Source organism: Syngnathus scovelli, chromosome 1 (genome assembly GCF_024217435.2).
Source record: "Syngnathus scovelli strain Florida chromosome 1, RoL_Ssco_1.2, whole genome shotgun sequence".
Taxonomy (NCBI): Eukaryota; Metazoa; Chordata; class Actinopteri; order Syngnathiformes; family Syngnathidae; genus Syngnathus; species Syngnathus scovelli.
Window position 1 is genome coordinate 17,098,258 of NC_090847.1, and position 17,509 is coordinate 17,115,766.

The following is a 17,509-nucleotide window of genomic DNA, read 5'->3' on the forward strand; positions in this document are numbered from 1 at the left end:
TGTGGAATCCAAATTGTAGCGACCTCAAAAGATTGATCAGTGGAAAGATGATGAGTCTTCAAAATTTAACATAGTAGCAAAAGCGGTTAATACTTATGTAGGTTTTGACTGAGCTTTTGATTTTTAATACATAGTACATTTTCAAAAACCCGTTTCTCCACATTTGTATAATGGGGGGGGGGGTAATTTTGTCTATCTTGCAGTGTGTCACTGTTTATTGTGACTGTTAATTTTGTATCGTTATTAACTTAATTAACTCAATAATTGTGAATGACTTGTCCAAAAGGACAGCGACAACAGAGACGGGAAAGAAATCATGTGTCCTCCTTTTACAAAGTGGCGCCAACTGCACCTCGTGATCAGCGCAGCGACGCTCAATTAATAAAATAAGTCCAAGTGACGCTCCCATCCGAGTTTATTCAATGATAGAACCAGCCAACACGTCATCTCTAACAAGATAAAGCATTTGTTTTGTCCACAAGCATTCCGAACTTAATATAGGGCTTCAACACATGCGTCACACCAATGAAGTTTTGTAATATAAATACTTTTTTTTTTTATTCTGTTAAACTTGAATGCAATCGCATGCCTTTGATGACGAGGTGGCTGTCGATTGTCCGGTGAAAGACAACATGGCTTCAATGAATGGGACACGCGTGAGAAAGAAAGAGCAAGCCTACCTTGAGTTAGTTGCACCGAGGGTGGAAAAGAAGGAAGGCAAGCCTGGTCATCCTTGGCCACAGATGTTGCATCCTTCACAGCCCTTTTTGGCACTAACAAAACGTTTTGTCATGCATGAAATCGTGAGAGCATCTTATAGTAGTTTTTCCTGTTTGTGGGGGTGGGGTGGACGCGTCGGGGACGCAATCTTCGAGGGTGTAAATCCCCACCGAAAGACTACTTCAAAACAAACTATGGTAATAAAGAGCATTTCTAAACAAGTATCCAACAGCAGGGCGAATTTGTTTTATTCCGCCAATGTGGCTGCATTGATTTGTGTGCCGGGTAAAGCAGCAGCCCAGGAGAGGCTTGTGACCTCTAACCCTTATAAACCCTGCCCCCACATACCCTTCTGCTTCATCTGCAGGAGCCCGCCTCATTTGCACACAAATGCCCCCCCCCCCCCCCCCCCCAAAAAAAAAAAAAAAAGTCTTCATTACTACTACTTCTTGTACCTCTATGAGCCGTTAGCAGCTCGATGCAACCCCCCCTTCCTTCCCCCTTCGCCCCTCTCATTATTGTGGGAACTAGCGTTGCCTAACTTGCCTTCTTTCCGGATCGAACTTTGACCTACATTCCCATCTTGTATGTTCCCTGCTTGTGCAGCGTGGAAGCGACGTAGCTTGTTGGACCGCTAGACTTCATATTTGTAATATTCAATGATTATGGTATTAGTCACGATTATTCAAGCCACGTGTTGAATTTACCTGCAGTTAGATCGGATGTGAGCATATGGTTCAATTAGCAGAGACTCTTTTAGTTGTAGAATCAATTACTCAAAATGAAGTTTTAAGTAGTCACAGCAACGATTTCACTTATGGTAAGTTATGTACTTATAAAACAACTTTTGTGTTGGTTCCCTCCTGGCAAAATAGAACAGGGCTGACACTAACTGAGGAGAAGGGTGTTACTTCCAACTCAAGTAAATACGCTGGCTAAACAAGCCGGACAGTTGATGCAAATGGCAGCACAGAACGAAATTCTGTTTAAAAAAAAAAATAATAAAAAACATCCCATAACACTTGAACCTACATTAGTTTTCCAAAAAGTGTTGATTTGGGCATTATTATATATATCATTAGGCATGCATCAAGTTAAAATTGAATCCACGGCAACATTGTTTCTCATTTGCAAATGTAACCCAGAAAGTTTGAAACAATCCAGAGATCACATGCCGCTAAATTGCCAGAAAGTTTATTTCATCAATGCTTTCACACTTTTCTTTATAAATGTATGTACAGAGAACTCCACCCAAAGTCAGCTCATGATCATGCATCAAATGCAACTAGATTAAAGGAAATATACAGTCAATTAGAAGACTATGTATACATTATTACTATTGCCTTGCTCTATAGTCTAAAAATTAAAGACTTTTTATCATTAGCTTGCCAGTGATGTACTGTCTATAGTTGCAATTAGAGGTAGGATTAAATAAACATGAAATATTTTTTTAGCACAATATAAACTAGGTGCCAAATAATACGAGGCGCTCCCTCTAGGTAAATAGCTGTAAAACACAGGGAGATACTAAGTGTGGATAGTACAGGTAAGTACTGTATAGTATATTGTGTCTTTGAAATTGTATATTGAAGCAGAAAATATATTCTGGTGAATTTGGGCAAATAGTTATGATTGATGTACATTAAACACAAATTAGTATGACAAGTATGTATATTACAAAGGCTTTGGCTTAAAATTGTAGGATTATTGAAATGAACATGACTGCTACAATCCATTTAACATGAGGCATCATTCATGCTAAGGTCCCACACTGTAATTCATTATGAAGTAACATCTATGTGGCATCACACCCAATAAAATAGTTTGAGAATGCTTTCCACAAAGAAAAACCCTGTTCAAGTTTGATCATGTAGAGAGATCCCATAATGCATGCATACAAACCACCAAAATTGAAATTTCAAGGAATAAAAAGGGGGGGGGGGTAATTTTTTGAGGTATTTTCTATAGGTAGAACTGTGCGCACAAAAAAAGCTCATCCCGAAATTTAAGATTTTCGTCCCAATGGCAAAAGTAAAGCCCATACACCAAATGAAATGATGACTGAGAGAAAAAGAATATATTCACCACTCATTATCGTAACATATGTGATGCTTCAAAAGTGCATCACAGTGAAACAAAAGCAATACTACAATCATACATTTAAAAAAAAAAAAAAGAATACCGCAGACATTTTGACCCTGTGAACATCGTGTGCCGTAGAATTTGCCCAAAGTTAAATATTTCCAACATAACATGATTTTATATTAAATTCACTAAAATCTCAGATTTTCTCAATCAAGTAAAATTTTTTAAAGCAAGGCAAGCCATCTTGGAAATGAAATCATAATGTTGACTGGTAAGAAAACAGACTTTGGTATGACTATTATGCGCGTATGTATAAATACGTACTTATGGGGCATCCTTGCAGACGCGTCGGATTAATGCCATCTTAACTTTACACAGTTGCCTGCCATTAGTCATGTCTGAAGCAATTGTCATCATTTGAATCATTATTTAAAACAGATTATAAAAGTATTAGGGCCACACGGTGAGAGAAAAAAAAGACATTGGTAAATTTCAAGGGAAAATGTAGCGAATTTTAAGATGGAATGTTACAGGAATAAAATTGGACAACTGAAATAATTTCAGGATTCAATCTGTAATTTCAACAAGTTGATGTAAAAATGTTCTCAAATTTAAGGTAGTAATGAGTACTGTAATTGTGAGAACATTTCTGGTTGATCAGAAATGATTTCCGAATGGATTCTCGAAATTCAATGGCTTTATTCTAAGAGCAATGGTATTTTTTCTGTTTCGTGCAGCCCTAATACTGTGTACATGACAATGCGAGGATGGAACAGGGTCCCTCCCAGTGAGATCAATTGGTACATTGTGTCGATGGCGCGGGAACGGCTGCTACCCCGCAGCACTATCCGATGCTTCAATTCTATTTCGGACTGCGAGCGGCGGCTAAAACCACCTCACAATCAATTCATTCCTCTGCCGTTTTGATTTGCTCTCGCTGTGCTTATAAATGCATTGCTAATCTTGTCGCTGACCTCTGTGAGTGCAAAATGCGGACAAAGGCCTAAACGTGACCTAGTAGGCACCAGGAATGACAACTTGGCTATTAAAATGATCCACGTAGGAAAGCTGTGCTACGACATTGTTTAAATACTCCAATGAAAGAGAAAATGAACAATAAGGCAACGAATCAGATTTGTCATGAAAGGGCTTGGATGAGGTCATATTGGAAAATGAACGACCCTCTCGGTTTTTCAGTCGATGCAGCCGGCACTCGAGCTTCCAAAAGAATGATGCTGTCATTCTAAGGTCTGTGCTGGCAAAAAAACGTGGAAAAGAAAACAAGTCCGACAATTCAAGAATGTACATTTCAATACATATCAAGCGCTATGGTTTGTGTAAGGAGGGTTCTTAGCCCCCTCAGGTTGCTGTCTGGAAATCCCATCACAACTAAAAATCAGACAAAGTCTTCTTTACTTTGTTCCTATATTTTGTACTGAATACTAAAGCCTATAGAAGCATGTCTTTAGACGCTGGCCGCCACTACTGCATCTACCACTCTTGGAGCTCTCCATTCCGTGGCCTTAAGCTTCCTCGGGGGCTGCGGGCTTCTTTAGGTCCCGGATCTGCTTGACCAGATAGTTTTTCTCGTCGCAAAACTGCTCATCCTCTGACCGGTCTGTCTGGAAGTGGCTCAGGAACTCGACCAGCTTGGTCTGGTTCTTCAGCAGGATGTCCAGGACTGGCTGAGTCTTGTTGGGGTTTGCAACAAATACCTGAGAGATCCAATGGGGAATGTTTCACATAGTGGAGCAGGTAATCAATTAGTTCAGAAGTGTAGGGGTGTTTGCGACTATACTATTCTAGGGATGGGCGATATGGGCATATATTTTTTAAGATTCTCACGATAACGATAGTTAGATAATATTTTCCCAAAAAAAGAACACTTTGTTTTACTACTGTATGTATCTCACCTTCATTCGTTCCGTGCTCCCGACAGACCTTGACTACATTGCCTCCGTGAGTGTGATTTGTAGAGACGACATATTTGTTTCAACACTTTTCACGTGTTTAGTACTCGTGAAAGGCTTGTCAATGGACGATTTTCTTTTAAACACTATTGTGTTGGATTTGTAACAAAAAGGATTAGGATTTTTTTTTTTTAAGGCTCGTGCTGTGGCGACTTACAACAAACTCAATATTGCATGCAAAATTACACATTGTCAAACAACACACTTTCACAAACGATACATATCGCCCACCCCTACAATATAGCGGATCACATATCACTAGCATTTTTTTTTCTCAGCACAAAACCAATAAACATCACTTCTCATCAGAATATGGAGAGAAATACCTACAAAGGAATTTCTCATACATGTTCAAAGATTGCACCAAACGACTATAAACAACCGCTCACTCACCTTGAAAACATGGAAGGCTTCAAACTGGATGTTACGACTGTTATCTCTTAGCATGTTCATCATCAGTTTCAAGTTCTCTGCTCGGCTGATGTACTTTGTCATCACTGTGAAGTTGTGTCGATCCAGCAAGAGTTCCCCCAGAAGCTGAAAATGCATTTGCAACCTTAATTGTGGATGGCAAATAGTGACATTACTTGAATTCACATTAAGGCTGCGAGGGCGATACCTTTAAAGACTGTCGTTTGGTGACGTAATTGTCCGAAAGCAGGAGCTTGTCATATTCTGTAAATACCTTACAGACATTTTTAAAGGGAATATTAGATTGAGTCACAACATGGTTTGTAGTCACGAAATGTGAGCATTTACCCGGTCATAATTGGTCTCCAAGAAATCAGCACACATAATCTTATGCCTTGTGAGGAGATCCTGCCAGAGCAAAATCAAGTTGTTTGAAAAAGTCCAACACAATGCTGAACTGACAGGATGAAACATTAAAGAAGAATTTGTCATAGCGTACCTTGAATGATGCAAAGGCATCTGATGCTATGTCAAAGGTGGAGAGCTCCACATATCGGAAGAAACAGTAGAACTCTTCAGAGAAAAGTACCGTCCTCGCTAACGGCTCATGGCGGAGACACTCTCTCAGCATCATCCCGCAGTTCAGAGCCACTTCAGCATTCTCATATCTGTACAGGTGAACACCATCCAAGTCAAGTTGGGTCTCTCTGTTACGGCAGCACAATTCCATACATGCACTCGCTTCGTTTATTCTGCAGTGTAACCTCTAAGATTGACTATCCCTGGACTTGTACAATTTCACTCTCAATTCCGATAAAACATCAGGGAATCAAACCGACGGAAGATGAATGACTGGATGGACAGCTGTCAATTTCATTTTACTATTGCATGACAGCACACAGCTTTTCTCTGTTCACAGGCATGCCAAGAGTGCACGGCAAAAATCTTTGAATTGCTGACTAACTCAAGCTAAACTGTACATCCACAATACACGACTGTTTTTACAAACAAGAAGGTCCCTTCTAAGAAGACTACAGAACTAACTTTCTGCAATAATTATTTTCATTTACATGTCAAACGCACAAGTAAATGCAACAAGTTCAAGCTCGCTCTCTGGGAGTTGTTGGAACATATTTCGGGTAGCTGTGAAATTTGCAAGGCACGTCAAGAGAAAGTCATCGTGTCAGAAACATTCTTAGGGTGTGAATATGAACATACTCTGGTTTCTGATGTGAATCAAACAAGCGGGCCTTACCCTTTTAACAACATGAAGAGGATCTGTTGGTGTGTAGAGATGTATTCTACCGTCGGAGTGCGTGTGCCAATCTGCCGTCTCACGATATTACTGAACAGATGAACCACATCCTTCTTCCCCTGTGTTAAAAAAAAAAAAAACTTGGTGGGTAAATGGCCTGGTTGTAATACCTAATACACTTCACAGAACAACACTTTTTGTGGCTACGGTAGAGCAATAGGGTGCATTATGCTACCTCAAAGTCAATCCTTTGCAAATTTGCAATGAGTGAAATGAGAAGGTTAGTGTTGTACAGTTCCTGTGCAAGCTGAGCCACCGCCTCGGTCTGAGGTTCCTTGTCACCTGTCCCACAAAGTACCTCCTTCAGGGAAGCTAGATTTTTTGAAGCTTCCTCTGCTACCTAAGAAGTGCACAGTTAAAGTAAGAAACATTCATTTCCAAGTTGAAAACAATTCTTTATGTTTCTTTCCAGTAGTTACCTTTTCACACTTTTTACTTTCCCCAGCGTCCAGCTTTTCCATATATGCCACATTCTCTTTCAAACTCCTCACTATTTCTGCCGGACTCTTCTGAGACTTTCCGAAAGGGAACGGCATGACTCAATGGGAGGATCCAGGCCCTGTTACAAAAGTAATACACGACTGTAATGTGCATCAGGAAATGGCTGCAAAACGCACACCTGAGGAAACAAGGCCACGGCTATAGTTGGGTTCTCTTATTCTAGTTGCAAATCGAAACTCAGCGCAACAAACTATACAAGGAAAAATCAACACACCGAGCAAACGACATCAACTTCCTATGGTAACTTTTCACTCAAGTTGTGTGACGATTCAAATGTCAGAGCTTCAGCAATGTTCATTGGCGAACTTTAGCTAGCTTGCGACCCAGTGACAAGAAAAGAGCAATCGCGGACATGGTACACGACGAACAACACACTAAACACGGATAGAAGATTCTCAAGTGTCAAAACTCACCGACTAAATGCGAGGATAAGTTTGAAATTTGTAGGAAGCTTGATGGCGAAAGCTTAGCTGGTAGGCTAGCAAGTTGTCTCTACTTTCCTTTTTTTTCCACTTGGTTAGGTTGCGTTTAAATGTAACCTTATCTCAGATCAGCAGTTTACACGCCCGACTCGTAACAAAATGTGGCTACAATATTCGCTGACGAACGACCATCGTAGCGGTGCTAAGTAATGTAAACCTCTCTACTCGCAAACGACTGTCATCTAACTAGCTAGCTGCCTCGTTTAAAGGAGACTGACAACTTCATTTCCCTGTTGTCTAGTGTGCCGTTGAAGCCTCCCTCTCTCGTCCTCTCTCCCCTTGCCTGGGACACCGGGTAGGCATGTTTTACCCCATGCGATGACTGACATCTATTTTAGCCAATCGTGTTGAGTGAAAGGCCCCTTCTTTTTCCTGTGACCGCCCGCTCTTAACGAAAGGTCGTTTATGGCTTTCTATGTTTTGCTTGGGAGGAGCAATTCATTCCGATGTATCTAGCAAGAACATTCTGTGTTTGCGTCGGAATATTTTTACTTCACCAAATGCACGAAATAGTCGACAGAAAACGAGGTCCTGTTCGGAAACTATCCGAATATTTTTTTTAAATCCCTTAATTCTATTTCATTTCATACAGTAATAACATACATAATTGTAATTAAACAGACTTCAAGAATTTTAGTTACGTTACATAAATCTTCTGTTGAATGGTATTCTTTTTGTTGTACCCGCTTTTGCCACACGAGGGCAGTTATAAGACGTCCCGCTGCACCATGCAGTAGCCAAGAATGACCGCTATGGCGCTACCAGGCAGCATTCAGCAGTTCAGTGAGGCATGTTTGCAAAACAACTAAAAATGGGTGCCTTGGAAGCATGGGATAATATCTTGATACTTCAAAACTTCCTCCAATTGTTTTTTTGATTAAGTCGATTTTTTACCCCCCCCCCCTCCTTATATCCTGTTTTCTATGGCCTTTTAATTGCTGCATTATGTACAAGTTTGAATGTGACAACAGACAGCACCAGCCAGTATGAAATACTACCCTGTTTAATTCAAAAGTGAGAATTTATCAAACAGTTGTAAATAATTTTCTGACTTGAGGTACATCTCGGGACAATTAGTTATCATGGGTGCCGCCACCAGTTCAGCAAGGGAGGTCCCGGTACACCACCTGGGCATTGAGGGAGGACAGTTAGACAGTGGTGAGGTTACTACAAGTCCCTCATGCAGCAGGTTGCTTCTGTTTAAAAAAACAACACTGCAATTTAATTTAATTTGGGACAGTTAACATGTAATCTGAAGCTATCTAGTCCTTTAATTTATTTGTGTAAACACGTTAAAAAAAGTTTAATATCACGTCATAATACAATGAATTTGGCTTCCTCCACACTCACAAGAAGTAGCAATTTCTACAGGTTCGATAAGTTGCAGAGACCTTTTCATGTCTTATAATTCAAATTTACAAATACAATCAAAAATAATGAGGTTAAATGTTTAAAATTATTTTGAAGGTTTAAAAAGAACACACACATAGTGTGCCCAAATTCAAAGGCTGCGTCCCTGAAGGCCACATTTTCGGCCGCATGACGTCGGTTCCAGCGTGACTTGCCCCGCAAGTGGTTTCCAAATTCTAGAAAGACAGTTGACAGAAGAAAGGTTCTCACAGCTCAACATGGCTGACTCCATCTACAGATGGATCACAGACTTCCTGAAGCAACATCTGTGGAAGACTGTCTCAGACACAAGGACCACCAGCACTAATGCCTCAAGGGCTGTGTACTTTCTCCCTGGCTCTTCTCCCTTAATGCCAACTGCTGCACCTCCAGGCATCAGCCAGTAAAACTGATAGCTCATGTCCTGGTACAACAACAACCTGGCCAGAAAACAGAAGAGGTGATCATGGACTTGAGGAAGTTCCCAACTCCATAGGCCACTCAACCGTACACACTCATCCTTCTCTATCATGGACTCTTTCAGCTTTCTGGGCACCATCGTCACCCACTACCTCAAGTCAGCTCCTTCATTAAAAAGCTCCAGCAGAAGATGTTCTTACTCAAACTTCCAGCCATTTTGGTACAGTTCTACACAGCGGACACCTGTTCAATCTTCTCTCTTTAGGAAGTAGGCTACGATTTATTCAGACCGCAGCCTTCCTGCTGCCACATGAACAGATGATTCATCTCAGCTATCACCAGGCTAAACAAACCGGTATCGCACGTGAAATCATTTTTTTCTTGGTAGAAGATTATGATTTCATCATGACGAACATAGACCTGCGTGAACCAGCAGCGACTCCGATTTCACGTACACACTATGTACTGTAAGATAGTTAAGTATCTTCCATCCGTGTGTACGAAATCTTATTTTCACATTTCCAATTGTCACATAGCAACTCGCCACTGATGCTTTTATTGTGAAAACCGCACCCGGAAGTAGCGAGTGGAAGGCCTCGGTAACTAGCTTAACTGTACTTGAGTGAGGGAAAGCACACGATCGCTTGTGAAGGACGGGGTGAAATTCAGTCGCCACTCGCCACACTTTCCCTGTTCTTAACCTCTTGGCGCCGTAAGATAGTAGTTAGCAGGTAAGACTTTTGTATCGGTGGATTGCGAGACAGCCAGCGTGTTCCGTGGCCTGCTGTGGTTCGAGGCCGTTGTGCTGGCGCTCAAGCCAAGCTGCTCTCTTCTCAGGGATACATCACGTATGGCGCTCTTTGCTTTCGAAGCGGTTTGCAAAGACCCGCGCCTGTCACGACTATATCCCTCATTTAAAGGGAAATATTCGCTGCTTTTCCGCTTCCCACAACCACCGAATCAAAAAGTGCTCTTATCAGACATTGGCCTTTTTGTTTCTTAAACCGGGGCCTTGTGAAACATTTCGAGGCGTGGAAGTGTACCCAGTTCCCCCCAAAATCACCAGTTTATAGCTAGTTTGTCCGAGAAAGAGATACACACCCCCTTTAATTCAAAACTTTGTGGGAAGAAACCTGGGGGAGTTTCCTCGTTGCATTTACAGCAGTCACATATTCCTCACATTGTTCGTCGTGCAATATGCCGAAATGTTCATTTGTGAGGATCGTTTGGCGAACACTTGACTTTGTAGTAAGACGCATTTTAAGTTTGCTTTACATGAGCTTATTGTGTGTTTGCACGCCGCTGTAGCCGCCGCAGTGAGGCGATGGTGGCTCTGCTATCATGGCAGTAATGGCTCGTTCTAGGCGTCGCAGTACATTGTTTGTTTTAAGTAGCAAAGAAAATTTCCACTTTGATGTTGACGTTAGCTGTTGAGTCTCATCTTGAAATGTTCCCGTGTATTTCATCCGTCCACACCACTTCGCAGCATTTTCAACGCACCAGCCCTGAAAAGAATGCACACATTTAGAGGTTGAACTGACCCCGGTTGACAGAACGCGTTTTAATTTTCACATAAATGTCTAATTAATATATATGTCAATTTCAAAATGTTATTTAATAAATCAGTATAATAAATTATTACACAATATTAGAAAGAAGATTCCAATGCATATCATAACAGACTCTGTGTTCTAAAATGGCTCATTTTTAATATAATTATGTTTTTTACTGGCAGAATGGATGCAGAAATGAGTCGGATTTGACACATACAGTAACACAGATACTGGACAACTAGTGTCAGGACATTGTATTGCATCAAGTATGTGCATGCAGTCATCGTGTACAATGTGTATTAGAATGATTAAAATAGAATTTGATTGGTCCTGATTTTGCCTAATCTAATTTAATTATACTTACAGTGACCGCTGGTGTTGCATCTACAGGCCTCTGCTGTGTTGATGTAATAAACTATCACCAGCATTATACAAAAACAATATGTCACGATTGGTCATTTCGGAAAACTTTAATTCAGACTTCATTTGTGTCACCACATCTGTTTCGCAAGAAGAGGTGATTCAGCATCTGAGTAGACCCCTCACAATTCTACAATCCATTTCTGTTGGATGTATTGGTCTTATTTTATGGTCAATAGTAGCTTTTTCGAAAATGGAAAGTTTGGTCTTCCGTTGTGCCTTTGGCTCTTTTCTTCTGACTTCAGTTCATCACTCATATTGTGGTTGAAGCAGTTCTACAGATGTGGATAAGGTTTGGTTCAACTTGTCTAATCCAGCTGGTCTTTTTCACTTTCACTCTTTGATTTTCATTAGGAAGTCATCAGCACTCCAGATCATGTCTGGGCAGAGGAAAGGTGCTGCAGCTCGCCTGCCTAAATGCGCCTTTTGTCGAACCAGCAGGGAAAAGGACTGCGGGCAGCTGCTTGTGTCTGACAGCCAGAAGGTGGCAGCCCACCACAAGTGCATGGTGAGCAGATCACTGTGGTCTTTTACTTGAAGCATGTGACTCAAGAAAACAAGTTAACCCTCTCTTGGCAACATTATTACATAATTCCTCCCAGAGGGAATCTTTTTTTTCTTTTTTGTATTTGAAGTTGCCGAGTTGTTTTAGGATGCCAAGGGTAAAACGGCTAAGGTAAACAATAAACATCAGAAACAATAATGGTAACGGATTCAAAGTTACATGGAGCTATTGTGCACCGACCATAGCTGAATGAGTTACCTACCAGTTACTAACTTACTAGTTATCTCTAGTAGCAAACACATGGCCTGTTTTCACTTGGAATTGAGAAAAATGTTGACCCTTTTCTACTCTGATTCGCACACCCATACACGCAAGAACTAGGCATATTGTTATTGTTTGAAACAATTAAAAAAAACATTAAAAAAAAAATCTTCCCATCCACACAATGTTTCAATGATGCGCGCACAGTTTTTGATGACGTTGGATGGAAAGAGGTCTGTCTGTAGTAGCAGATATAATTTTACGTTTCAATACGACTTGTAATGTAAATAAATACAATATTGTTACTGATGCTGCTATTTCTGATGGAATTTAAAACAAAACAAAAAAAGAAATGGACAATGTGCAAAGATACATCATTTAAGAAAAGGATAGGCTGGAACAATAAAGAGAGGAAATCGATAAGTGTTGGCAAGAATTCAATTATCAATTTGTTGTGTCACATGGTTATTACTTTAGTCACCCTGTGGTGTGCCTTGTTCACCTTGGGTGAGCCGTTCCCGTGTGTACCTTGCCCTCTTCAGGGCATCCTGCTGCACTTTGAACAAACAAAGTGGCAACAAGCAAGTATTCTGGATGCAAATTAAACTCAAACAAAACAACACCCACAGAACATTGGATCAAAACCAATTTATCAGTTTTATTATATATTTGTATTATTGATTAATATTATTCTCACTTGTCGTGTAGAATGTGGTTCAGCATTTATTGGTCTTCCTTGATCAGATGGAATCCTACTTTTGCATCTCCAGATTCCTTGATCACAAAACAAAAGTAATTGAGGGAAATGTCCCAATGTTGTCTTAACAACTTTTAATAATGTCACTGACAAGCTATGAAATGATAAATGTTTTACTTTTGTCAATGGATAAAGACTGCTCAAATGTTTTTTTGTTTTGTTTTGTTTATGGTATAGCTTTTCTCCTCTGCCCTGGTCTCATCGCACTCTGCTAATGAAAACATCGGAGGGTTTTCTGTTGAAGATGTAAAGAAGGAAATCAAAAGGGGGAACAAATTGGTGAGTTTTTTTTTTTTTTTAAACACCGCATAAACAAAAACAGTGGTAAAATCAGTACAGTCGACAAGCCAAATAAAGTGGAAAAGTCATAAGCAGAAAATAAATTAAGCCTGTTAAAATTCACTGGTCAGACCCTTACGAATACTGTTGGGTCCAAATGCAGCTTTACAGGTGATTGGTCCAAATGCAGCTTTACAGGTGATTGGTCCAAATGCAGCTTTACAGGTGATTGGCCCAAAGAAAAATAACATTGAGGGAAAATCCATTTATTTCAATAATGTGTTTAAAAAAATGAACGTTATAGTTAATGACAGACAAGGTGAAATATTTCAAGGCGGTGCTGACATATTCCCAATTAGAAACGATCTCAGCTGGAATATAGATGCTCCATTACAAAATCATAATGTGAATATTGTTTTAAATTGCTGTTGTTCTCACCTTCTCCATGTGGCCTGGTGGTTCTTAGAATTATGCTTGATGTTTTAACCACACTTTGCTAATATACAACGCAAAATGTCAGATCTGCTCTTTTTTTGTAGTAAGCCCCCAAGTTTCTTTCACTATGGCACTTTTTTATGTACATACTCATAAATTGAAGTTGAAATTCTGCAGCAATCTAGTCATGCCCACCGAGGGTGCTGTCCAGCCATTTCTACTTCCGGCAATTCATTCATTATCATGACTGTATGTCATTAAGCCCATGAGAATGACAATAATATCTCATTTGTGAAAATCAAAAACGTCTGTGGTTTTGTTTTGAAAATAACGAAAGTGCTCCACGTACCACTACAGATGTGCTCGTCATGTCACCGGCCGGGTGCTACCATTGGGTGTGATGTGAATACGTGCCGAAGGACTTATCACTATTACTGCGCTGTAAAGGACAAAGCCCAGGTTAAAGAGAATGCATCACAAGGAACTTACCTGTAAGTTACTTTCTTCCCCTTAGCCCTTCTGAAAAATACATGTTTTTAATTCATTGTTGAACCACGACTTGCTCTTAATTCTAGCGTTTACTGCCGCAAACATCGAGATGCTTCTCGAGATGGCATTGAAGGTAAATACACTTAAAATCTAATCCGTGCCCTCCCCCCCATACTTGTACGACATTCATAAGTAAAAAGATTGATGCTGTTTTTGAAAAGGTTGATGTTTTGTTTTTTAGATGAAGAGGAAAGTGTGGCCAATGACTCTGACTCCTCGCCACCGCAAAATAGGGGCAGAGGAAGATTTGAGAAGGGAAAAACCAAGGTTCGCGGCCAGGCAGAAGACGCACGCTCCACCTCCTCTCAGGCAGCAGATGAGGAGACTTCCTCACATGTAAGGCGACTTGCCATTCACAGTGTGCGAGACATTCACCTGCGTGCTGGGTTCATTTTATTTGGCCTCTCACTGATGTGTTATAGCGGGAGAGGTCGCCTCTTCGGGCCAGTCCGGCTGATAGCGGCCAGCGCTGCGGTTTTTGCCATGCCGGTGATGAAGAAAATGGAACAAGGGGCGTGCTTCACACCGATAATTCCAAAAAAGTGGCTGCTCACTACAAATGCATGGTAATATTAAGGGGGAAACCTGTTGCTGCAACAAACTTAAGCGTTGTGAATGTGCTGTGTTATGGCATCTACTGTTCCTACTTTTCAGCTTTTCTCATCTGGGACAGTTCAGCTGACCACCACATCACGGGCCGAGTTCGGGAACTTTGACGTGAAAACCGTAATCCAAGAGATTAAGAGAGGCAAAAGAATGGTTAAAAGATTTAGTCTTTATCCAATTTTTGATGAATTACTCCAAAATGTGCCTATTCTAATCTAATCAGAGTTTGTGGTTGTCTTGTATTTGAAGAAATGCACACTTTGCAGCCAGTTGGGTGCAACCATTGGGTGTGAGATCAAAGCTTGTGTGAAGACTTACCACTACCACTGCGGTTTGCAAGACAAAGCAAAGTACATTGAAAACATGGCACGCGGAATCTACAAGTGAGCACTCCTCTTACCAGCCTTATTTTAAGTCTAGTAAAATGCTTGTATAGTCAATCCTTTCCAGTGTTTTGAGACACAGCTTTGTGGGGTTTAGATAAAATCTTATTGCTCAGCGTTAGTTAACAAGTCCTCTTGATTTCAGGCTGTATTGTAAGAACCACAGTGGCAATGAGGAGCGAGATGAGGAAGATGAAGAACGAGAGAATCGCAGTAGAGAAAGAGCGGCAATCGACCACGGAGGAACACTGTCGATGCAAGTAAATGGCAACTAGCCACAATGTAAGTGTTTCAAGTCTATAAACAATATTTGTCAAATTCAGATAGTGGCTTTTTCTAGCCTCAACAATTCAACTGAAATAAATTCAGATTGAAAATGTTTTTTTATTTACCTGCTTGATTTATTTATTTTTTCAAACAGGTTTGGTGCCTGACAGCAAAATTTGTGGGGGAGCTATGCGTCTTTCTACAAAATCTCAGCCTACTCAACGTTGCGGTCTTTAGTTTCCCATGAGCTGTCTTCGACACGTCGCCTTCTCAAATAAATGGATGCACTGCATTGAGACTAGATGAGCTTTTCACGCATTGGTGATTCCTACAGAGCATGGACTCCTGCAGAATTGCGATGAAAAGCCAAAGATTAACTTTCAAAGGAAAGTTATGGACGTATCTTCAACTATTTGTGCTACTGTCATGCTCAAAAGCTGGATGGACTGAAGTTATACTCGTCACCTCGTAGACCACTTCACACGATGAAACAATATTTTTCCTTCACTGCAATATCTGTCGGCAGTCTCTACAAAGTTGTGCAGTTTTATCATTTTGTTGTGTCAATCATATCTTTCAAAATCTTTTTGTTAGCCTTTATTTCTTGCCATGTAATACATTTGCTACTGTGTAATCATCATGAGTAATTTTGAATGTGTGGATTTTTGAAGGTCACAAGTTTTACTGGCATGCACTTGCATTCAATGGTGGATTCTTGTTTTTCTCTTTAGCCGCTAAAGAGCTCAGTACACAGATTTTCAGGAAAGTTGGCTTGACTTTATTTGGTGTGATGTTACAACGTATCTCTACAAATGTATGCAATCATGTTTTTGCAAATAGATTTTTTTTTTGTATTTTACATGTTTACGGAATAATGTGGTCTTATTTGAGTGTTTAAAAAACAAAAAAAAATTAAGAATCTCTCGCATAGCCGGTAACTTGGTGTTCCGCGTCCATGAGAGGAATGTGACACCAGCCCAAGTATCATGAAGTCACTGTGTATCTTTGTGAATTTAGTTTTACATTCTTGAACCTGACTGAAGCTTATCATGCTCACCTGGAACATTCATTCTGCCTTTTTAGTATTTTCAATAAATTAATTTGTGCATTTAATTCATGTGAATGCACAGATTTCTCTTTTCATATTTGTTTCCATTATTTAGTTCAATACTTAAATGTTCTGTCAGTTCAATTCGATCTAGTGGTAGGTGAGTAAAGTTGTGAACCCCATCTAATACAGCAAGGGCATGTTCCCAAAACCTTCCTGCAATTCATAACCAAACAAAAAAAAAATTGCCAAACGGACTGTTGCTTTATCGATAAGAAATTATGCATGAAATAAAACCGATGAGAAATTTAACCATTTCCTAAATTAATGTTTACTGACTCTTATCTTGAACCTGCTTATTTTTAATCAGAGGAAAACTATCCCGTGGGTTGCTCATTATTCCTCACCTTGAGGGAATACTAAAAGTCGTTTGTGATGATGTTTTACATGCACCTTTGCTGAAGAAATTGATGTTTGGCTTGCAAAGGGTGATTTCTCTGAGGCACAGTCGTGGGTGTGTTTTGAAATTGCATATCGGTTCACCAATCACCACTAGATGGCATTGAAAAATGTATACACGCTGTGCCTTTAACGGAAACGACCAACCAAATTGATCTCCATATTTGTTAGTTATAATAGTTCTCCTAGATGGGTCGCCTACCGTGGCTGAGCCCCTCTGTCCACTATTTACCCATAGCTGGGACAATGGTTGAGAGGCGCCAGGGCATTGTCCATTGGGCATTGGTGGACCTGCACGTCTTCTCTCTGGGGCCCACTGTTGCTCCAAGATCCCCTACAGCACGGGTGTCAAACTCAAGGTCCGGGGGCCAGATACGGCCTGCCACATCATATTATGTGGCCGGTGAAGACAAATTGTGCATGAAATTTGTGTCATTACTAGAATTGCAAATTGTCTTCACTTTTAATATCTTTTTTATTTAAAAAATATTTGACCAGTGTTGTGTAGCTTTTACTGGATATAATATGAGGTGCTCATACAATTATTTGGGTTTACAGTCATAATGGCCCTCTGAAAGAAGCTATGACTACAATCCAGCCCACGAAAAAAATGAGTTTGACAAATCTGTAGGGCCTACAGATTTCGCCTGGAACCACAAAGAAAGAAAGAAAGAAAGAAAGAAAGAAAGAAAGA

At 40.3% G+C, this 17,509-nt stretch overlaps 2 protein-coding genes across 3 annotated transcripts; one reads left to right on the plus strand and one right to left on the minus strand.

The window, feature by feature from the left end:
* Nucleotides 1-1,898: 1,898 nt before the first annotated feature.
* Nucleotides 1,899-7,780, minus strand: cab39l1 (calcium binding protein 39, like 1). The gene is made up of 9 exons (XM_049718732.2): nt 7,416-7,780; nt 6,921-7,060; nt 6,677-6,841; nt 6,442-6,560; nt 5,686-5,854; nt 5,535-5,594; nt 5,395-5,460; nt 5,169-5,312; nt 1,899-4,520 (listed from the first exon to the last, which is right to left on the minus strand). Exons 2-9 carry the CDS (start codon nt 7,035-7,037, stop codon nt 4,329-4,331), a joined length of 1,032 nt encoding a protein of 343 aa, XP_049574689.1. The 5' UTR covers nt 7,038-7,060; nt 7,416-7,780; the 3' UTR covers nt 1,899-4,328.
* Nucleotides 7,781-9,864: 2,084 nt separating this feature from the next.
* On the plus strand, nt 9,865-16,451 carry phf6 (PHD finger protein 6). 2 transcript variants are annotated; one of them, XM_049718623.1, is made up of 11 exons: nt 9,865-10,024; nt 11,621-11,774; nt 12,967-13,068; nt 13,861-13,994; nt 14,079-14,125; nt 14,234-14,388; nt 14,475-14,618; nt 14,707-14,811; nt 14,908-15,041; nt 15,187-15,323; nt 15,463-16,451. In XM_049718623.1, the coding sequence occupies exons 2-10, from the start codon at nt 11,643-11,645 to the stop codon at nt 15,314-15,316; spliced, it is 1,083 nt and encodes a 360-aa protein (XP_049574580.1). In that variant the 5' UTR covers nt 9,865-10,024; nt 11,621-11,642; the 3' UTR covers nt 15,317-15,323; nt 15,463-16,451. The 2 variants fall into 2 exon arrangements, with proteins under 2 accessions (XP_049574580.1, XP_068506364.1); XM_068650263.1 differs by lacking the exon at nt 9,865-10,024 and adding an exon at nt 10,108-10,541.
* The last annotated feature ends 1,058 nt before the right edge of the window (nt 16,452-17,509 follow it).